This window comes from Nilaparvata lugens, chromosome 12 (genome assembly GCF_014356525.2).
Source record: "Nilaparvata lugens isolate BPH chromosome 12, ASM1435652v1, whole genome shotgun sequence".
Taxonomy (NCBI): Eukaryota; Metazoa; Arthropoda; class Insecta; order Hemiptera; family Delphacidae; genus Nilaparvata; species Nilaparvata lugens.
In genome coordinates, this window is record NC_052515.1 from 28,499,374 (window position 1) to 28,515,229 (window position 15,856).

Consider the following 15,856-nt stretch of genomic DNA (forward strand, 5'->3'; position numbering starts at 1 on the left):
ACGGAACTTACACACAAAAACCACATCCTTCAAAGTTCATTGTGGTATGATTTTATCAAATTTATCCTGATAGCCTTATTTTCAAGGTTAGTTAGTGTTTATTGACGTATTGGCTCAATTTTCTCTATTTATATTATCTATTGAATTGAACACTGTATGAAGAGACTAATTTATTCAGTGCACACAAATTCAAAGATTTAAAAATACTGAACTATTGTGAGACATAATACAAATTATGAAGTAGCCATTATTTGTTCTATTGAGTTCTATTGAGTATATTCAGTCTATGACCGGCAGTCGCCAGACAGGCTTTGTCAAGATGTTCTATAAGATTTAATGATAAAATAAAAACATAATACGTTGTCCTTTGTACTGAAAATATTTTATTTTACAAAATTCAGGGTTTCGGAGGTCATCATCTTGAAGGTTAAATTTGAAGGAAATACATCATTTTCTGATTTTATTTCATTCTATTTACTGATTTTTTAGGTCTTGTTAATGACTCTGATGCAATTATGATGACAAGGATCTCAAAAACACAAAAATCATGTTTTTGGACTCAGGGGACCTTGAAACGTATAGAAAACTTGAAATTAGGGTACGTTAATTTTTTTGGAAAGCAATACTTTCCTTACCTATGGTAATAGGGCAAGGAAAGTAATAATTATTTCTTGTAATTTTAACCAGCACTCTAATTCTGTAAAATGATACTTATTTCTGATAATCTCTATAATATAATCTCTATAATACTTATCGGAGCCAGAAGAATGGCTTTATAACGTAAAAAGTTCATTTTTCTCTTTAGGGCTACTGATTATTGAATACAATAAAAATGATCAAGTACCGTATTCTTTGTGTACGTTCTGTGTACAGTAAATTGTTCCAGTTCCAATCGTAAACTGTTCCATCACGTGACTAGTGAAAAATGTTCCAATGGAACGCCATTTCAAAATCGTTGGTTCAAGCTTTTAGCGCGCACTTATAAGGTAGATTCACACCAAAATGTGTCGTTTACTAGCTGCGTGAATGATGAAAGTCTATTTTACAAACTTACCATCTAGAAAAGTGTGCATTTCTTTCATTCCATTACTCTCAAATTTTCTATAGAGAGAAATTCTTTTAACGAATGGTTATCAAACATAATTTTGTTGGTTATGTATTCTATGGCTATGCTATGGTAAACAAGCTATCAGCTAGAAAGCTGATAGCAGAAAAGCTAGAAAAATTGCAGAAAAGCTAGAAAGCAGACTACAAAATTCAATCGACCAATGAGAGCTCGGATAGTTGGAACTGTAACAATTCACCATGCTTCGACTGTGGGGCAGGAACTTTGAATTGGAACTGGTTTCTGGTACAGAATCTGTCAAAATTCTTCCATGGGACGTGGAACTTTTTACCTTGTAAATTGTGAATCGGACAATTCACCACATTCTATGTACACAGAACGGGCCCTTTATTACATCACAAAAAAATGAGTTCTAGAAGAGTTGAAACTAGTTGTGATGAGGGAATAAAATAAAGGTTACTTTATAATTCTTATTATGTCTCACAAGAGTTCTACAATATTTGCTGAATGTGCACTGACCCTTGGTATAGTGGCGGAAGGCGGCGGCGAAGAGGGGGCAGCGTTGCGCGGCGGGAGGGGCGGTGGAGGTGAAGTAGGCGTGGCTTTGACAACGGCTGCGTAGATTGGATCGGAGTCGGCCAAAGAGGGAGGCGAATACATGTACTCGAACGGGTCGTAAGGGTCGTAGATAGAGTCAGAGTCTTGGTGGCTTGGCTCCTCCGCTATTGCTGCAAAAGCAATACGATACAATAAAATGTTTTCCAGACATAGCATTAATAGAAAAGAATAGAATAGAAAGAATATAACTTTATTTACACAAAAAGATAATAATTTAAATAATCATTCAATTCTCAGCCTATATCTTAGAGATAACTTCTCTTTTAATATTTATTTTTATCAAAATAGAGAGTTCTCTAGGCTTGGCTGAAGCCGTCAACTGAAAACATCAATATTTGACGAATTGAACACAATTTAACACAATCACCCTGTTGCACAAACGTCTGATAACTTTCAATCCCGATTAAACGGCATGAGAACCAATCAAAGAAGACTAATTTTCGTTTCTCGTGGAATTGAATTATGATTAAAATTTAACAGTATTTTGTGATGTTGTCATTACTACTATAGTGACGTCCACGTTTTAATGGCAGTGGAGTAAGGTAGGAGAACAACGTTACTGATTCTCTGCCTTGCCACTGCCTACTGTAGAGGACAGCTGATACCACTAGAACTAAAGTGATATTAACTGATAATATTTATATTATTTACTTGCTTGGGGTACAATATTATATGTCCTAGACCAAATTTCACATTTTATAATTTCGAAAACTTCACGGTGGGCCGTCCACTGGAACCGATTTCGTCCGAACTAGCATCGGCCGAAAACTACCGAACTCGTCCGAACGATCCCCCAACAAACATAGGAATAGATGCTCGTCCATTGCAACAGGTTCATACGGACGTGCACGGCCGTCTCCGGCCGATCAATTTTTCGATCCGAATTGAGTGGGATTTTCCTGCTCTATCCGGCCGAACGAACTAGTCGAGCTGAGACAACAAAGAGTTCCTAACTTAAAATTGTTTCACAGTCTTGTTTGTGTTTGTTTTTTGAAGGTGTTCTGTTTTATAAAGTTGTAGCTGTGGATAATGAAAAGTTGATAAATTTGGTTTAAGAGCATGTTCCATTGTGGGATAGGCGAGACAAAAAATATCATCGTCGTGATGTTCAAAGGAATCTGTGGACAAAGATTACTGACCAAATAGAATCTGAAGGTAAGATAATTGTAATGAATAACTAATTTAGTGGATATTTGTTTATTCAATTTTAAAAATCTCAATATAATCATTGTTTATGAAACAATTTTGGAGGCTATGATGGTAGTTGATTCAATAATTGACAACTAGACTGACGTAAACAGTTCCAATGGACGACCATATTCGGCCGAATTAACGGCCGGCAGATTCTGCTGAATAATATCGAATCATTTATTTGCCATACAATAAATACATATTTAAAACATGATAAAAGAAACAAACTACATAATATTATAATCAAAGGTATAAAATAATAAAATAAAAATTAAGCATGAATAATATATTGCAACATCTTTGACGATCAAATTCACATCTTCTCCTTTGGTAAAAGGCAAGCCGTGAAGTTCCAGGTTATTTGCTCTCGTATAGCCTATTGTTGCAGCTCATTAAGTTGTATTTCCATATCGGTCATTTTATTTTTCAAGCAGTTGTTTTCTTTAATAATAGATTCGTGATAAGATTTATATTTCTCGATTTTAATCTTGTATTCATCCATCATTGACGAGACAAAACTAACAGACTGACGAACCTCCCCTATTTCATCCCTGATTGATTTCATCTCTAATAAAATCGTTTTTCTGATCTCCTGAAGAAGTTCATCCTTGAAAGTTAAGGGAATAGAGTTATTATACATATCAAATGATATATTAGATTTACAATTTTGACACTTCCACTGTTTCTTTCTCTGCTTCGGATCCGATCCAACGGACGAACGGATCGGTTGAATACGGCTCCAGTGGACGGTTACCCTAAAATTCCCTGTATACATTGTTCAATAACTCTTCAACAAGATGAAGCAGTTTCTCAAGGCAAAACTTTCTCAAGTATGCCTGTACCACGTGTGACTAACTTGCCACTCCTCAATAGTACAGTACGCGTACTGTAGCTTTGACACCGTGGCATATAGGCAAGGTATCGTTCGCGGGGTAATACTTACGGCTTTGAAAAACATCAACTTCAGAAACCCTAGATAGAGGAAGCTCCCTAAAGACTTTCCTTGGAGGATGCTCGCTAGAGATTCTTCATGAATGAGAGAGTTGCAACGTATCTCCAACAATAGAAAGAGCATGTTTTGAACGAATGTCAGCTGGTAGGTTGTGTATCTTTTCGGATGCCACACGTTGCTTTCGAAAAGATACAGATAAGCATCTGTTGCTTATGGAAAGATACATTTTCAAGAATGTTCGATGTTTTTGAACGGGTAGTATTATAGTCTAGTGACCCTCCGTCGACAGGCAAAGCTACAGGACCCGGACTGTAATTTCATTAAAAAGTAAGGAGTTATCTGTTTTGACAGACAAGGATGGCAACAAAACAATACCTGCTTTGACTAGTGACAGACAAGGATAACTAACAAACAATGATAATGAGATGCTGCCTTCAAGATGTGGATTACCTGGTTCTTCTCCGCCCTTAGCACCTTCCCCCTCCATAATGAGCAGTGGATCAAATGCCTCCAGCAGACTGACTCTGACTCCCCTATCTCCATCCTTGTTGGTCGGCCGCAGAATATCGTTGTCAAACAGAGATAGATCGATCAGGTTGCTGTTGTCTCTTTTCTCCACTACCTTCAACACGTCCAGGCCTGATGGCTGGTTGCTGGATGAACTGTCTTGCAGCATTAGGGTGCCTGCAAAATTATTAAAATATTAATATATAATATTCTATTTCAATAAATAAATCAATCAATAACCAAATAAAATTTTGCCTTTTAACGCAACAATAATTCTATACAATTTCCAAAATTATACATTGAATAGAAGTATTGAGCCCCCGGGATCAAGTAGCCTACCCAAAATGCTTAGAATGGCATTCTGTCAGCTGTTCAATTCAAAACAGTGGAAAGTCAAGAGAAATAGCACAAGTTGCATAAAGTTATTAGGGCCGAGACACACGAAGCGTTTTCCAGACGAGTCGGCACGATACGACAGGACAGCAAACTCTCTGATTGGCTGATTCTTGATGCGCCAATCCAATTCACATCTTCTCCTTTGGTAAAAGGCAAGCCGTGAAGTTCCAGGTTATTTGCTCTCGTATATTGTTGCAGCTCATTAAGTTGTATTTCCATATCGGTCATTTTATTTTTCAAGCAGTTGTTTTCTTTAATAATAGATTCGTAATAGATTTATATTTCTCGATTTTAATCTTGTATTCATCCATCATTGACGAGACAAAATTAACAGACTGACGAACCTCCCCTATTTCATCCCTGATTGATTTTTATTTCTAATAAAATCGTTTTTCTGATCTCCTGAAGAAGTTCATCCTTGAAAGTTGAGGGAATAGAGTTACTATCCATATCAAATGATATATTAGATTTACAATTTTGACACTTCCACTGTTTCTTTCTCTGCTTCGGATCCGATCCAACGGACGAACGGATCGGTTGAATACGGCTCCAGTGGACGGTTACCCTAAAATTCCCTGTATACATTGTTCAATAACTCTTCAACGAGATGAAGCAGTTACTCAAGGCAAAATTTTCTCAAGTATGCCTGTACCGCGTGTGAATAAGTTGCCTCTCCTCAATAGTACAGTACGCGTACCGTAGCTTTGACACCGTGGCATATAGGCAAGGTATCGTTCGCGGGGTAATACTTACGGCTTTGAAAAACATCAACTTCAGAAACCCTAGATAGAAGAAGGAAACCCCCTACAGACTTTCCCATGAATGAGAGAGTTGCAACGTATCACCAACAATAGAAAGAGCATGTTTTGAAAGAATGTCAGCTTGTGCATCTTTTCGGATGCTACACGTTGCTTTTGAAAAGATACAGATAAGCATCTGTTGCTTATGGAAAGATACATTTTCAAGAATGTTCGATGTTTTTCAACGGGTAGTATTATAGTCTAGTGACCCTCCGTCGACAGGCAAAGCTACAGGACCCGGACTGTAAGTTCATTAAAAAGTATGGAGTTATCTGCTTTGACAGACAAGGATGGCAACAAAACAATACCTGCTTTGACTAGTGACAGACAAGGATAACTAACAAACAATGATAATGAGATGCTGCCTTCAAGATGTGGATTACCTGGTTCTTCTCCGCCCTTAGCACCTTCCCCCTCCATAATGAGCAGTGGATCAAATGCCTCCAGCAGACTGACTCTGACTCCCCTATCTCCATCCTTGTTGGTCGGCCGCAGAATATCGTTGTCAAACAGAGATAGATCGATCAGGTTGCTGTTGTCTCTTTTCTCCACCACCTTCAACACGTCCAGGCCTGATGGCTGGTTACTGGATGAACTGTCTTGCAGCATTAGGGTGCCTGCAAAATTATTAAAATATTAATATATATTATTATAAATATTCTATTTCAATAAATAAATCAATCAATAACCAAATAAAATTCTGCCTTTTAACGCAACAATAATTCTATACAATTTCCAGAATTATACATTGAATAGAAGTATTGAGCCCCCGGATCAAGTAGCCTACCCAAAATGCTTAGAATGGCATTCTGTCAGCTGTTCAATTCAAAACAGTGGAAAGTCAAGAGAAATAGCACAAGTTGCATAAAGTTATTAGGGCCGAGACACACGAAGCGTTTTCCAGACGAGTCGGCACGATACGACAGGACAGCAAACTCTCTGATTGGCTGATTCTTGATGCGCCAATCCAATCAGTCAATCGGACTATTCCTGTCCTATCGTGCCGACTCATCTGATAAAACGCCTCGTGTGTCTCGACCTCTTGTGTAGTCAAATAACAAAATACTCATGACAATGAAGAATTATTATCACTTATAAACAAACCTACAAACAATTCGAGGCTCCAACCCCCACAGAAAACAACTCAAAGCTGTCTAATAAGTAAGAACTCGCTACGTTCGTTCAATTAGTAGTCTGTATCCCGTGCTTCTGAGGAACTACTATTCAGAAGGAAAACATATGGATTTATGGATTTTCAATTCCATCAACAAATTAAACGCCCTTCAACGCCAATACTTCATCAACAGTAACAGATTATGGTAGATTATTATTCGAGGGTATATTCGGCATTCAATTTACAAGAACTCTTGATTGATAACCATATAAAGTAAATGAGTAAATTAATATCAAATATCGGGTGACCGAGCTTTGCTCTAGAGTGTAAAAGCATAGAAAATTTGTAACGAAAGATTGAATTTATAGTTTATATTTATTTATTCATTTTCTCAGTCGTACAATTATTTTTACAGTTAAATATGAGGAGGCACAACAGGCTTATGCCCAAAACTGTCCCTTTTAAAATTTATACTACAGTCCAAATCAAAATCTAGGTTAAGCTACTATCACTCATCAAAATAAAAATTTATTTACACTTCAAAAAACAAACACATCATCAATTGCAAATAGATAAACTATGAATTCGATTTAGAATTATATACTATGTTTGCTAGAATATTTTTGTTAATATACTATGTATCACTAACAGCATCTAGTTACTATTTTGGACTTTCTGAAGTAAACATGTTTTCTAAAAAAAGAGAAATAAGTTTCTCTTGCTGAATTTTTCTTCTCGTGAGATCAGCTGGATCATCCCACACACATGCACTCGTTCACTCTGTTCCATTACGGTATCGACAGACGACAAAATTTCCAGCTGTTTTTCCGAGGACGTATTTATCCTTTTAGTGTCCTTCAGCGAGTTATCCAAGGGTTGAGACCTAGTGCAATCGAATCTTCATATCATAAACCCACTTTGTTGCAAATTTCGTGAAAATCGTTAGAGCCGTTTTCGAGATACGTTGAACATAAATATATACCCATATAACCACATACCCAGATAACCACATAACCATATAAATATACAGAAATTGCTCGCTTAATAAATAGGATAGGTCAAAACATAGTGGAGCCGCGAAAGTGGCACGCGATAGTATCAGAGAGGTTAGCTGAGAGTGTTCAATTGAAAGCTTCCTTTTACCCTCTACTCTATCTTCACACTCCAATATGTTCAGACACATTTAAATACCTACATTATTTTCAACACCTGGGCTTGAAATGAAATACTTGTGGAAAGTTGCCTTTGTAGATAAATAAAATAACCCCCAGCTACCTTTTCTGAAACACTCTAGCTTCGCCGCTCCAGACACATTTGAATACATAGATTATTTTCAACACTCTCTCAGCCACCTTTCCTGATACAATCTAGCTTCGTCTCTCCACTAAGTTATTTCTTCCTTCTTTCATACAAAACTGCAACAAAGGTATGTTTTGACCGTTCAACATTAATACAATAAATGAGAGAGATTAAATTAATGTAAATTTCAACACTCTCAGATATCATCTCCTTCTCTGATTCACTCTACCTTTGCTCCGTTTTCTTTGACCTTTCTAGTTAATACAAAGAATTAACTAGAATGAATAAAGTATAATGACGAATTAACTGAATTAACTATCAACTATAGTGAGGTCCACGTTATAATGACAGTATTTGATTTTGCTATCCTTGTCTATCATTTGACAAAGCCGTTGGTACTATCCTTTTCTAGGCTCACAACGGTGCCAATTATTTTTTGACAGTATAGAAATATGATTAATTAATGCAGAGAATCGGCATCGCTATTCTTCTATCTTTATCCACTGTCATTATAACGTGGACCTCATTATAGTTAAAACTAGTTGAATAAATAAAATTAACACAAAATTCTCCGAATCTCAAACTCACCATTAAAACGAGGTCTGCGACGACAAGCCACCGCTCCGCGATTGGTCAACAACCGTCATCTTGAATCCGGGAGGATGCGCGCCCATAAAAAGCCGGCTGCGCAGAAACCATATGCGTCATCTGCGAATGCGCAGGACCCATTTGCGTCTTCTGCGCATGAGCAAACATGTCGGGCAGGTTGAATCCGATAGGTTGCGGTGAACTGGCCGCATGGAGAGTGGGTGGCAGCATAGTGGATATGTGACTGTTGACACTGTTTGAGCGCGGTATAGGGCTGCTACTGTTTAGATTAAGGGTGTCCAAGCCTAGTGATTTCATGTCGAAGCCGATATCTCTTCTGTAAATTAAGAAATTCATTCAAATAATTAAAAAACAATTCAATTCATCCAAAAACACAATAGTTGACGCATAGTGGATTTATGTGACTGTTGACACTGTTAGAGCGCGGTATAGGACTGCTACTGTTTAGGTTAAGGGTGTCCAAGCCTAGTGATTTCATGTCGAAGCCGATATCTCTTCTGAAAGTTGAGAAACTCATTCAAACTATTACAAATTATGTGATAATGATCGAGAAAACAACAAATTTACCCAAAAACGTTTCCTTTACAGAGGTTGACAAGAACTCTTTGTGTTTATTCATTATGGAGATAGATTTTTATTTTTGATTCATACAATAAGTAAGCTACATTATTAAAATGATCGTCATCGTCTTGTTACAGGGGTAGGCATTAATACCTGTTCCGCCTTCAAACATTCTCCCACCTTTTTCTTAGTCCGCCAATACTTCTCCTCCCTTCTGGCTTGTACGCAATCACAGCTTTCGGGATTCTTCCGTTACCCACTCTCTCAACGTGTTCTCTCCACTGTTGTCGATTCTCGTCAACTCGTTGAGTGAACCAGCCTACCAAAAACCTCTTCATAAAATGCTGCCGCCAAATGAGTTCAGGGGTGCTATGACGTTGTTTTAGAACTATTCGTTAGACTAAGAGCTCTGCCTTCAAAATCATGCCTTGAGTTTGGGGAAATTAGGATTCACTAGTGGCCAAGTCAGGTTTGTATGGTGAGTGATCGAAATTATCCCATTAAATTTAGTGGAGAAGCCGTTTGGTTGCACCAGCAGTCCAGCACTGTGAGGAACACTGGAACACATTTCACCTAACGTATTCAATTTTTCAAGACCATTTACAGAAAACTTCATCACTTATGAGTTTCAGGTTCTTGAACCAGGTATGTAATTGTCCCACGTATCTTGCAGGAGATTAGTTTTATTGTATTTATTTTCTTTTTTTGAAAGATTAACTGTCATGATGGCCTCAAGACGTCACAATAATTAATTGGATATCACTTTATCATATAATATGTAGTATTCTTAAGTTTTGTTTTTTCCAAGCTTTTGCGATTTTTGTAAATTACTGTAATACTTTCTTTAACATTATAAAATTTGAATTGTATATAAAGTACTTGAAGCAGAATAAGTGAACTGCATCTCACTGCCAACACACAAGGTTTCGTATGTTGGCAGTGCCAAATATTACATTGATAATATTGTTGTACTCAAGTTAAAATCAATGTCTATTATTGTATTGTATACTCTTGTAATTAATATTGTACAAATATGTATTAGTAATTTTGGCAATAAATTCAATTCAAACAAACAATAGGTCAAAAAATAGTGGAGCCGCAAAAGTGGCACGCGATGGTATCAGAGAAGGTAGCTGAGAGTGTTTAATTGATGCATGTCTCAAGGTGCGCACAGATATACGCGCCTCCAACACGCTCCGCCTTCGCTCCGATCATGAACGTTACGGGAGATGATAGCTCTTCTCGCGACCACTCTCGCTCCCCGGTCGATCATCAATCGATCTGCTCGAGTGACGTTCGATTGCAGAGCAGAGCGAAAGTCTGTACGCACCTTAAGCTTCCTTCTACCTTCTACTCTATCTTCACCACTCCAATGTGTTCAGACATATCAATAATACATACATTATTTTCAACTCCTGCACTTGAAATTATTGTGAAGAGTTGCATTTGTGAATAAATAAAATAACCCCCAGCTACCTTTTTTGAAACACTCTAGCTTCGTCGCTCCAGACACTTGAATACATAGATTATTTTCAACACTCTCACAGCCACCTTTCCTGATACAATCTAGCTTCGTCTCTCCACTAAGTTATTTCTTCCTTCTTTCATACAAAACTGCAACAAAGGTATGTTTTGACCCTTCATCATTAATACAATAAATGAGAGAGATTAAATTAATGCAAATTTCAACTCTCTCAGATACCATCTCCTTCTCTGATACACTCTACCTTTGCTCCGTTTTCTTCGATCATTCTAGTTAATACAAAGAATTGACTAGAATGAATAAAGTATAATGCAGAATTAACTGAATTAACTATCAACTAGTTAATAGTTAACACAATTACTACTACTAATTAATTAACACAAAATTCTACGAATCTCAAACTGACCGTTAAAAGAAGTCTGCGACGACAAGCCACCGCTCCGCGATTGGTCGACAACCGTCATCTTGAATCCGGGAGGATGCGCGCCCATAAACGCCGGCTGCGCAGAAACCATATGCGTCATCTGCGAATGCGCAGGACCCATTTGCGACTTCTGCGCATGAGCAAACATGTCGGGCAGGTTGAATCCGATAGGTTGCGGTGAACTGGACGCATGGATAGTGGGTGGCAGCATAGTGGAAATGTGACTGTTGACACTGTTAGAGCGCGGTATAGGGCTGCTACTGTTTAGGTTGAGGGTGTCCAAACCTAGCGATTTCATGTCGAAGCCGATATCTCTTCTGAAAGTTGGAGAATTCATTCAAACAATTACAAATAATGAAATAAAACACACATATGTTGTCAAATTCTACCAGTGTTGTCAAATTCTACCCCTGGTAGAATTGCCAACATATGTGTGTTTTTATTTCCTTATGGAACGGTTCTACAACATTAACAGTGACTCAGTCGAATTTTTAATTACAAATAGTATAATTATGACTAAGAGAACAAAATATTTACGCAGAAACGTTTCCTTTACAGTGGTTGACAACATGTCTTTGTGTTATTCATTATGAAGATGGATTTTTATTTTTGATTCATACAATAAGTACATCATTAAAATGATAGGGAGAGAAAAAATAAGGTAACCTAGGCTATTTCTCTCCCAAATTTAGATAAGGTTAATTTTAGATAATTATTTTTATTGCAACGGCCTCTGAATTCTTTAGACACAATATTATTTATATTCGTTAAAATAATACAAATAATACATATTTTTACAAAAGAAGCTGGTATAATTGAAGAATATGGATATAAAAAACCACTACCTAAATCACTACAACCATAGAGAAAAAATTGCATGAGAAGATATCACATGATATATCGGTCGTTTATGTTCCAAATTTGGAAATTTTTTGTTAACTAAATCCGATAACAGTCGACTATTGTCTATTATTATGTGTTCTGTTGGTGAGAGTGTAAGATCGGCACATTATGAGTAACTACCAGCGTCACATGGCTTCACGAAAAAGAACTACTAGGACTATCAGCTTGAGTTATCCATTTTTAATGGTGTTTTTGTTTTGAAAATATTGTATTGTATTATGGCAAATAAAGAATTTGATTTGAGTTAACATTGAAAGTTGGAACATAAACGCCCTATACCATGGGAGATCTTCTTGAGCTATCTTTTCTCTATGCTATAACATAAGTACAGGGGTCATTTTTTCAACCTCCTATTGACCACAAATAAAAGACGAACGTATATAAAAGAATAGTTTTTCACTAAAACGAAACTTACACTTATGATTATTCTTCAGTTGCCGTGAAGGTTGAGGCATTTGAAATACCAGTGAACCAGCCTACCAAAAACCTCTTCATGAAATACTGCCGCCAAATGAGTTGTTCAGGGGTGCTATGACGTTGTTTTAGAACTATTCGTTAGACTAAGAGCTCTGCCTTTAAATTCATGCCTTGAGTTTGGAGAAATTAGGATTCACTAGTGGCCGAGTCAGGTTTGTATGGTGAGTGATCGAAATTATCCCATTTGATTTGCTAGAGAAGCCGTTTGATTGCACTGGTATGCAAACAGAGTTGTTATGTATCACAATGATTCCGGAACTCATTCCAACCAGTGTCATTAATTTTCAGACACCATTCACGCACAGTAGCCTATTATCACTCAACGTTTTCTGTGTAATCTAAAATAATTCATCGTCAAATTTATGCTGAACTATTGCTTTTTGCTTGCAAAAATAAAGAACACTACGCAACTATAGTGAGGTCCACGTTATAATGGCAGTGGAGAAAAATAGGAGAAAAACGTTGCTGATCCTCTGTCTAGTCAATGCCTTCTATAGACGGTAGCTGATACAGATTTATTGATGTCATATTAACGGTTCATTCTCGTTTAAAATAATCAATTATATTTTCAATAATTTCATTATGAATTTACATAATTAAGATGAAAGATTTTGTTAAATTAATTATCAATTCTACATTGTTAAAAGACGATCTGGCAACAGAGCAAAGCGAGAAAGAGATAGCGATATCCGCTTTGTTGAATGATAGAAAAGGATAGCAATACCATTGCTAATCGAACACTGCCATTATAACGTGGACCTCACTAATAGCACTTGGCGTCAGACTTAAGTGAGGGGCCATGTTTCGTGGTCTATAACTCGACAACAATTAACGATCTGGCCGCACCATTCACAGAGCGTTTGGTGGGGATGACAATCTGTTAAGCTCTGTGAAAATCACGCCTCTACCGCTTGCCTGTATCTTATGATATGTGATCAGAGGTTGAAAAAATTACCATCGTTAATGTTTTATCGAATACGATTCAATGAAATAATAATCAATTTTGAACAATTAAATATAGTTTGGTGTTTCAATTTCTCTTAATTTAAAATGTTTAGCTTATCTATTTTTTTGGACGAAAATTGAACTTGAACGTTTTACAGTAGAAACATAACCTATTTTTTGGACATTTATTATCTTATCAAAATTTGGGAATGGAATAGATTTGGGCCAAGCCTGTTGTTCCTTCCTAATCATATTTATATGATTTGTGATTCTGTCCACAAATGAATAAATAAATAAATAATTACGACATAGCAGTCAGATATTTATAAATATAGATATTTATAGATAAATATTCATAAAACATAAATAATAGTAATAAAATTACTGTACCTGGAGCAATTTTTCAATAGGTTTCTTTTGTTATTCATATTTTGGTCGTGCTCCATTTGCTTGTCTAAATTATTGATACTATTGATTGAAGTATGCAATTCAAATATTGATTATAAATTAATTAATATAACAATTGTAATTAAAGGTGTGTTTTTGATGTTGGAATTGTTAATATTATCGAATGATTTTTTTATATTTAGAATATTTTTTATATTTCGTATTGAGTTTTTAACTTTCTGATTGAATGTTAGGCTAAGTGCTTCTTTTGCTTCTTCTACTTCCGTTTTAGTTTTCATATTTCTAATTAAATTTCTAGTAAATATTGTATTTTAGTTTTATGAAATAGCACAACTCGCATCCGCGCTCAGATTCTTTCTTTGCGGATGCTAATTTTTCCATAAAATTGTAATTTATATTTATGTTTGTGAAATGTATTTTGAATGGAAATAAATTTGATTTGATTTGAAAAAAGTGCTTATTTTGTGGAGCGCTTTCAGACACTAGACCCTTCCTCAACACTGGTTGACACTTCCATGTGGAATTCACAGTTAGTAAGCAGCGTGGGTTGTAGGAGTGGCGGGATTTTTTGAATGGTTGGCGGCGGGGGTGGCGGGAATGTTTGAATCTGTGGATTATTTGAGTAGGAGGTTTGAAATATATAAACATACCAAAAGAGACCCCCACAACATCCTTAATGAACAAACAAACTTCAAATCCCACAGCCTCTTCAACCTCCTGCTCCAATAACTTACAAATTCAAACATTCCCGCCACCCCCGCCGCCAACCATTCAAATAATCCCGCCACTCCTACAACCCACGCTGCTTACTAACTGTGAATTCCACAACGGAAGTGTCAACCAGTGTTGAGGAAGGGCCTAGTGTCCGAAAGCGCTCCATAAATGTGAGTAGAATCTAATAGCTTTTATAGATGGAATTAAATAGAGAATGCATTTATTCAAATGCTAATTAATATATAACTATTATTTAACGAAAATCCTAAATAAATGCTGCAAATCACCCCGAAGACTTCTGCTACTGCAGACATTGACAACAGGATTAACAGCTAGATGGAAATTCGATGAGAACTACTATCCAAAAATCAGTTGCCAGCCAGGAATCGAACCCGGTACCTCCCAATTGCCAGTCAGGAATTGCCAGTCATTCCTGACTTGCAATTGGGAGTTACCGGGTTCGATTCCCGGGCTGGCAACTGATTTTTGGATAGTAGTTCTCATCGAATTTCCATCTAGCTGTTAATCCTGTTGTCAATGTCTGCAGTAGCAGAAATCTTCGGGGTGATTTGCAGCATTTATTTAGGATTTTCGTTAAATAATAGTTATAATTGCTTTTATTTTTAAATATCTGACTGCTATGTCGTAATTTAATTGTTCAAAAGTGATTATTAACAAGCAGTTCGTAATGGGAACAAACAATGAAGAGTATGAAATAATAATCAGCTGTTTTTTTAATTTGACAAGTAAGCTACTTACACAGAACTAGAAGACGAGGATAAACATTGGAAATCGGAAGAGATGGTGGTGGTGCTATTTAGACGACTACGGAATGCCGATCCTTGACTCTCACTGATCACAGATTCATCACTAATACTGCAATAAACAAACGAAAAAGGTAATCAATAATCTTTATTCTTGTCATCGAACATAAATGTTATAAACAAACGTCATGTGGAGATAAAACATAGCATTGCATATACTAACACATATATACATAACATTAAACATGTACACATATGTATACATATATACATATACAAATATAATATAAAACAGTCAGATGCTCACGTTATGACTTAGGTATTCTTCAATTGTATAAAAAGCCTGTTTTTTGAGCCATTGTGCTACTTTACATATAAACTTTTTTTGTGGTAAATTTTTTATTGTTGTCGGTAATTTATTGAATAATAAGTATTGTTGATACTTATAGCTTTTAAATGTTTTTTTGCAGTCTGATGTATGGGGTAATTAGGTTATCCCTATTTCTTGTTCTATGTTCATGCTGATGGCTATGTCTTGTTAATAGAGTTAGTTTTTTTTTAACCGGAACCAGGTTACAATGAATGTACATTGAAGGGAGAGTCATGATTCCAAGCTCGATAGAAC

At 36.4% G+C, this 15,856-nt stretch overlaps 1 protein-coding gene across 4 annotated transcripts in view; it reads right to left on the reverse strand.

Annotated features, from left to right (window-relative positions):
• LOC111061019 (phosphatidylinositol 4-phosphate 3-kinase C2 domain-containing subunit beta) overlaps window positions 1-15,856 on the reverse strand; it is an 83,710-nt gene that overhangs the window by 58,037 nt on the left and 9,817 nt on the right. For 2 of the 4 annotated variants that reach the window (XM_039439298.1, XM_039439297.1), the window contains 4 exons: window positions 15,227-15,343; window positions 11,003-11,337; window positions 5,914-6,147; window positions 1,586-1,794 (listed from right to left, as the gene is read on the reverse strand). In XM_039439298.1, coding sequence (XP_039295232.1) covers window positions 1,586-1,794; window positions 5,914-6,147; window positions 11,003-11,337; window positions 15,227-15,343 — 895 coding nt within the window. Of the gene's footprint in view, window positions 1-1,585; window positions 1,795-4,277; window positions 4,512-5,913; window positions 6,148-8,531; window positions 8,671-11,002; window positions 11,338-15,226; window positions 15,344-15,856 lie in introns of those variants that run through there. The other 2 variants (XM_039439300.1, XM_039439299.1) reach the window with 2 other exon arrangements.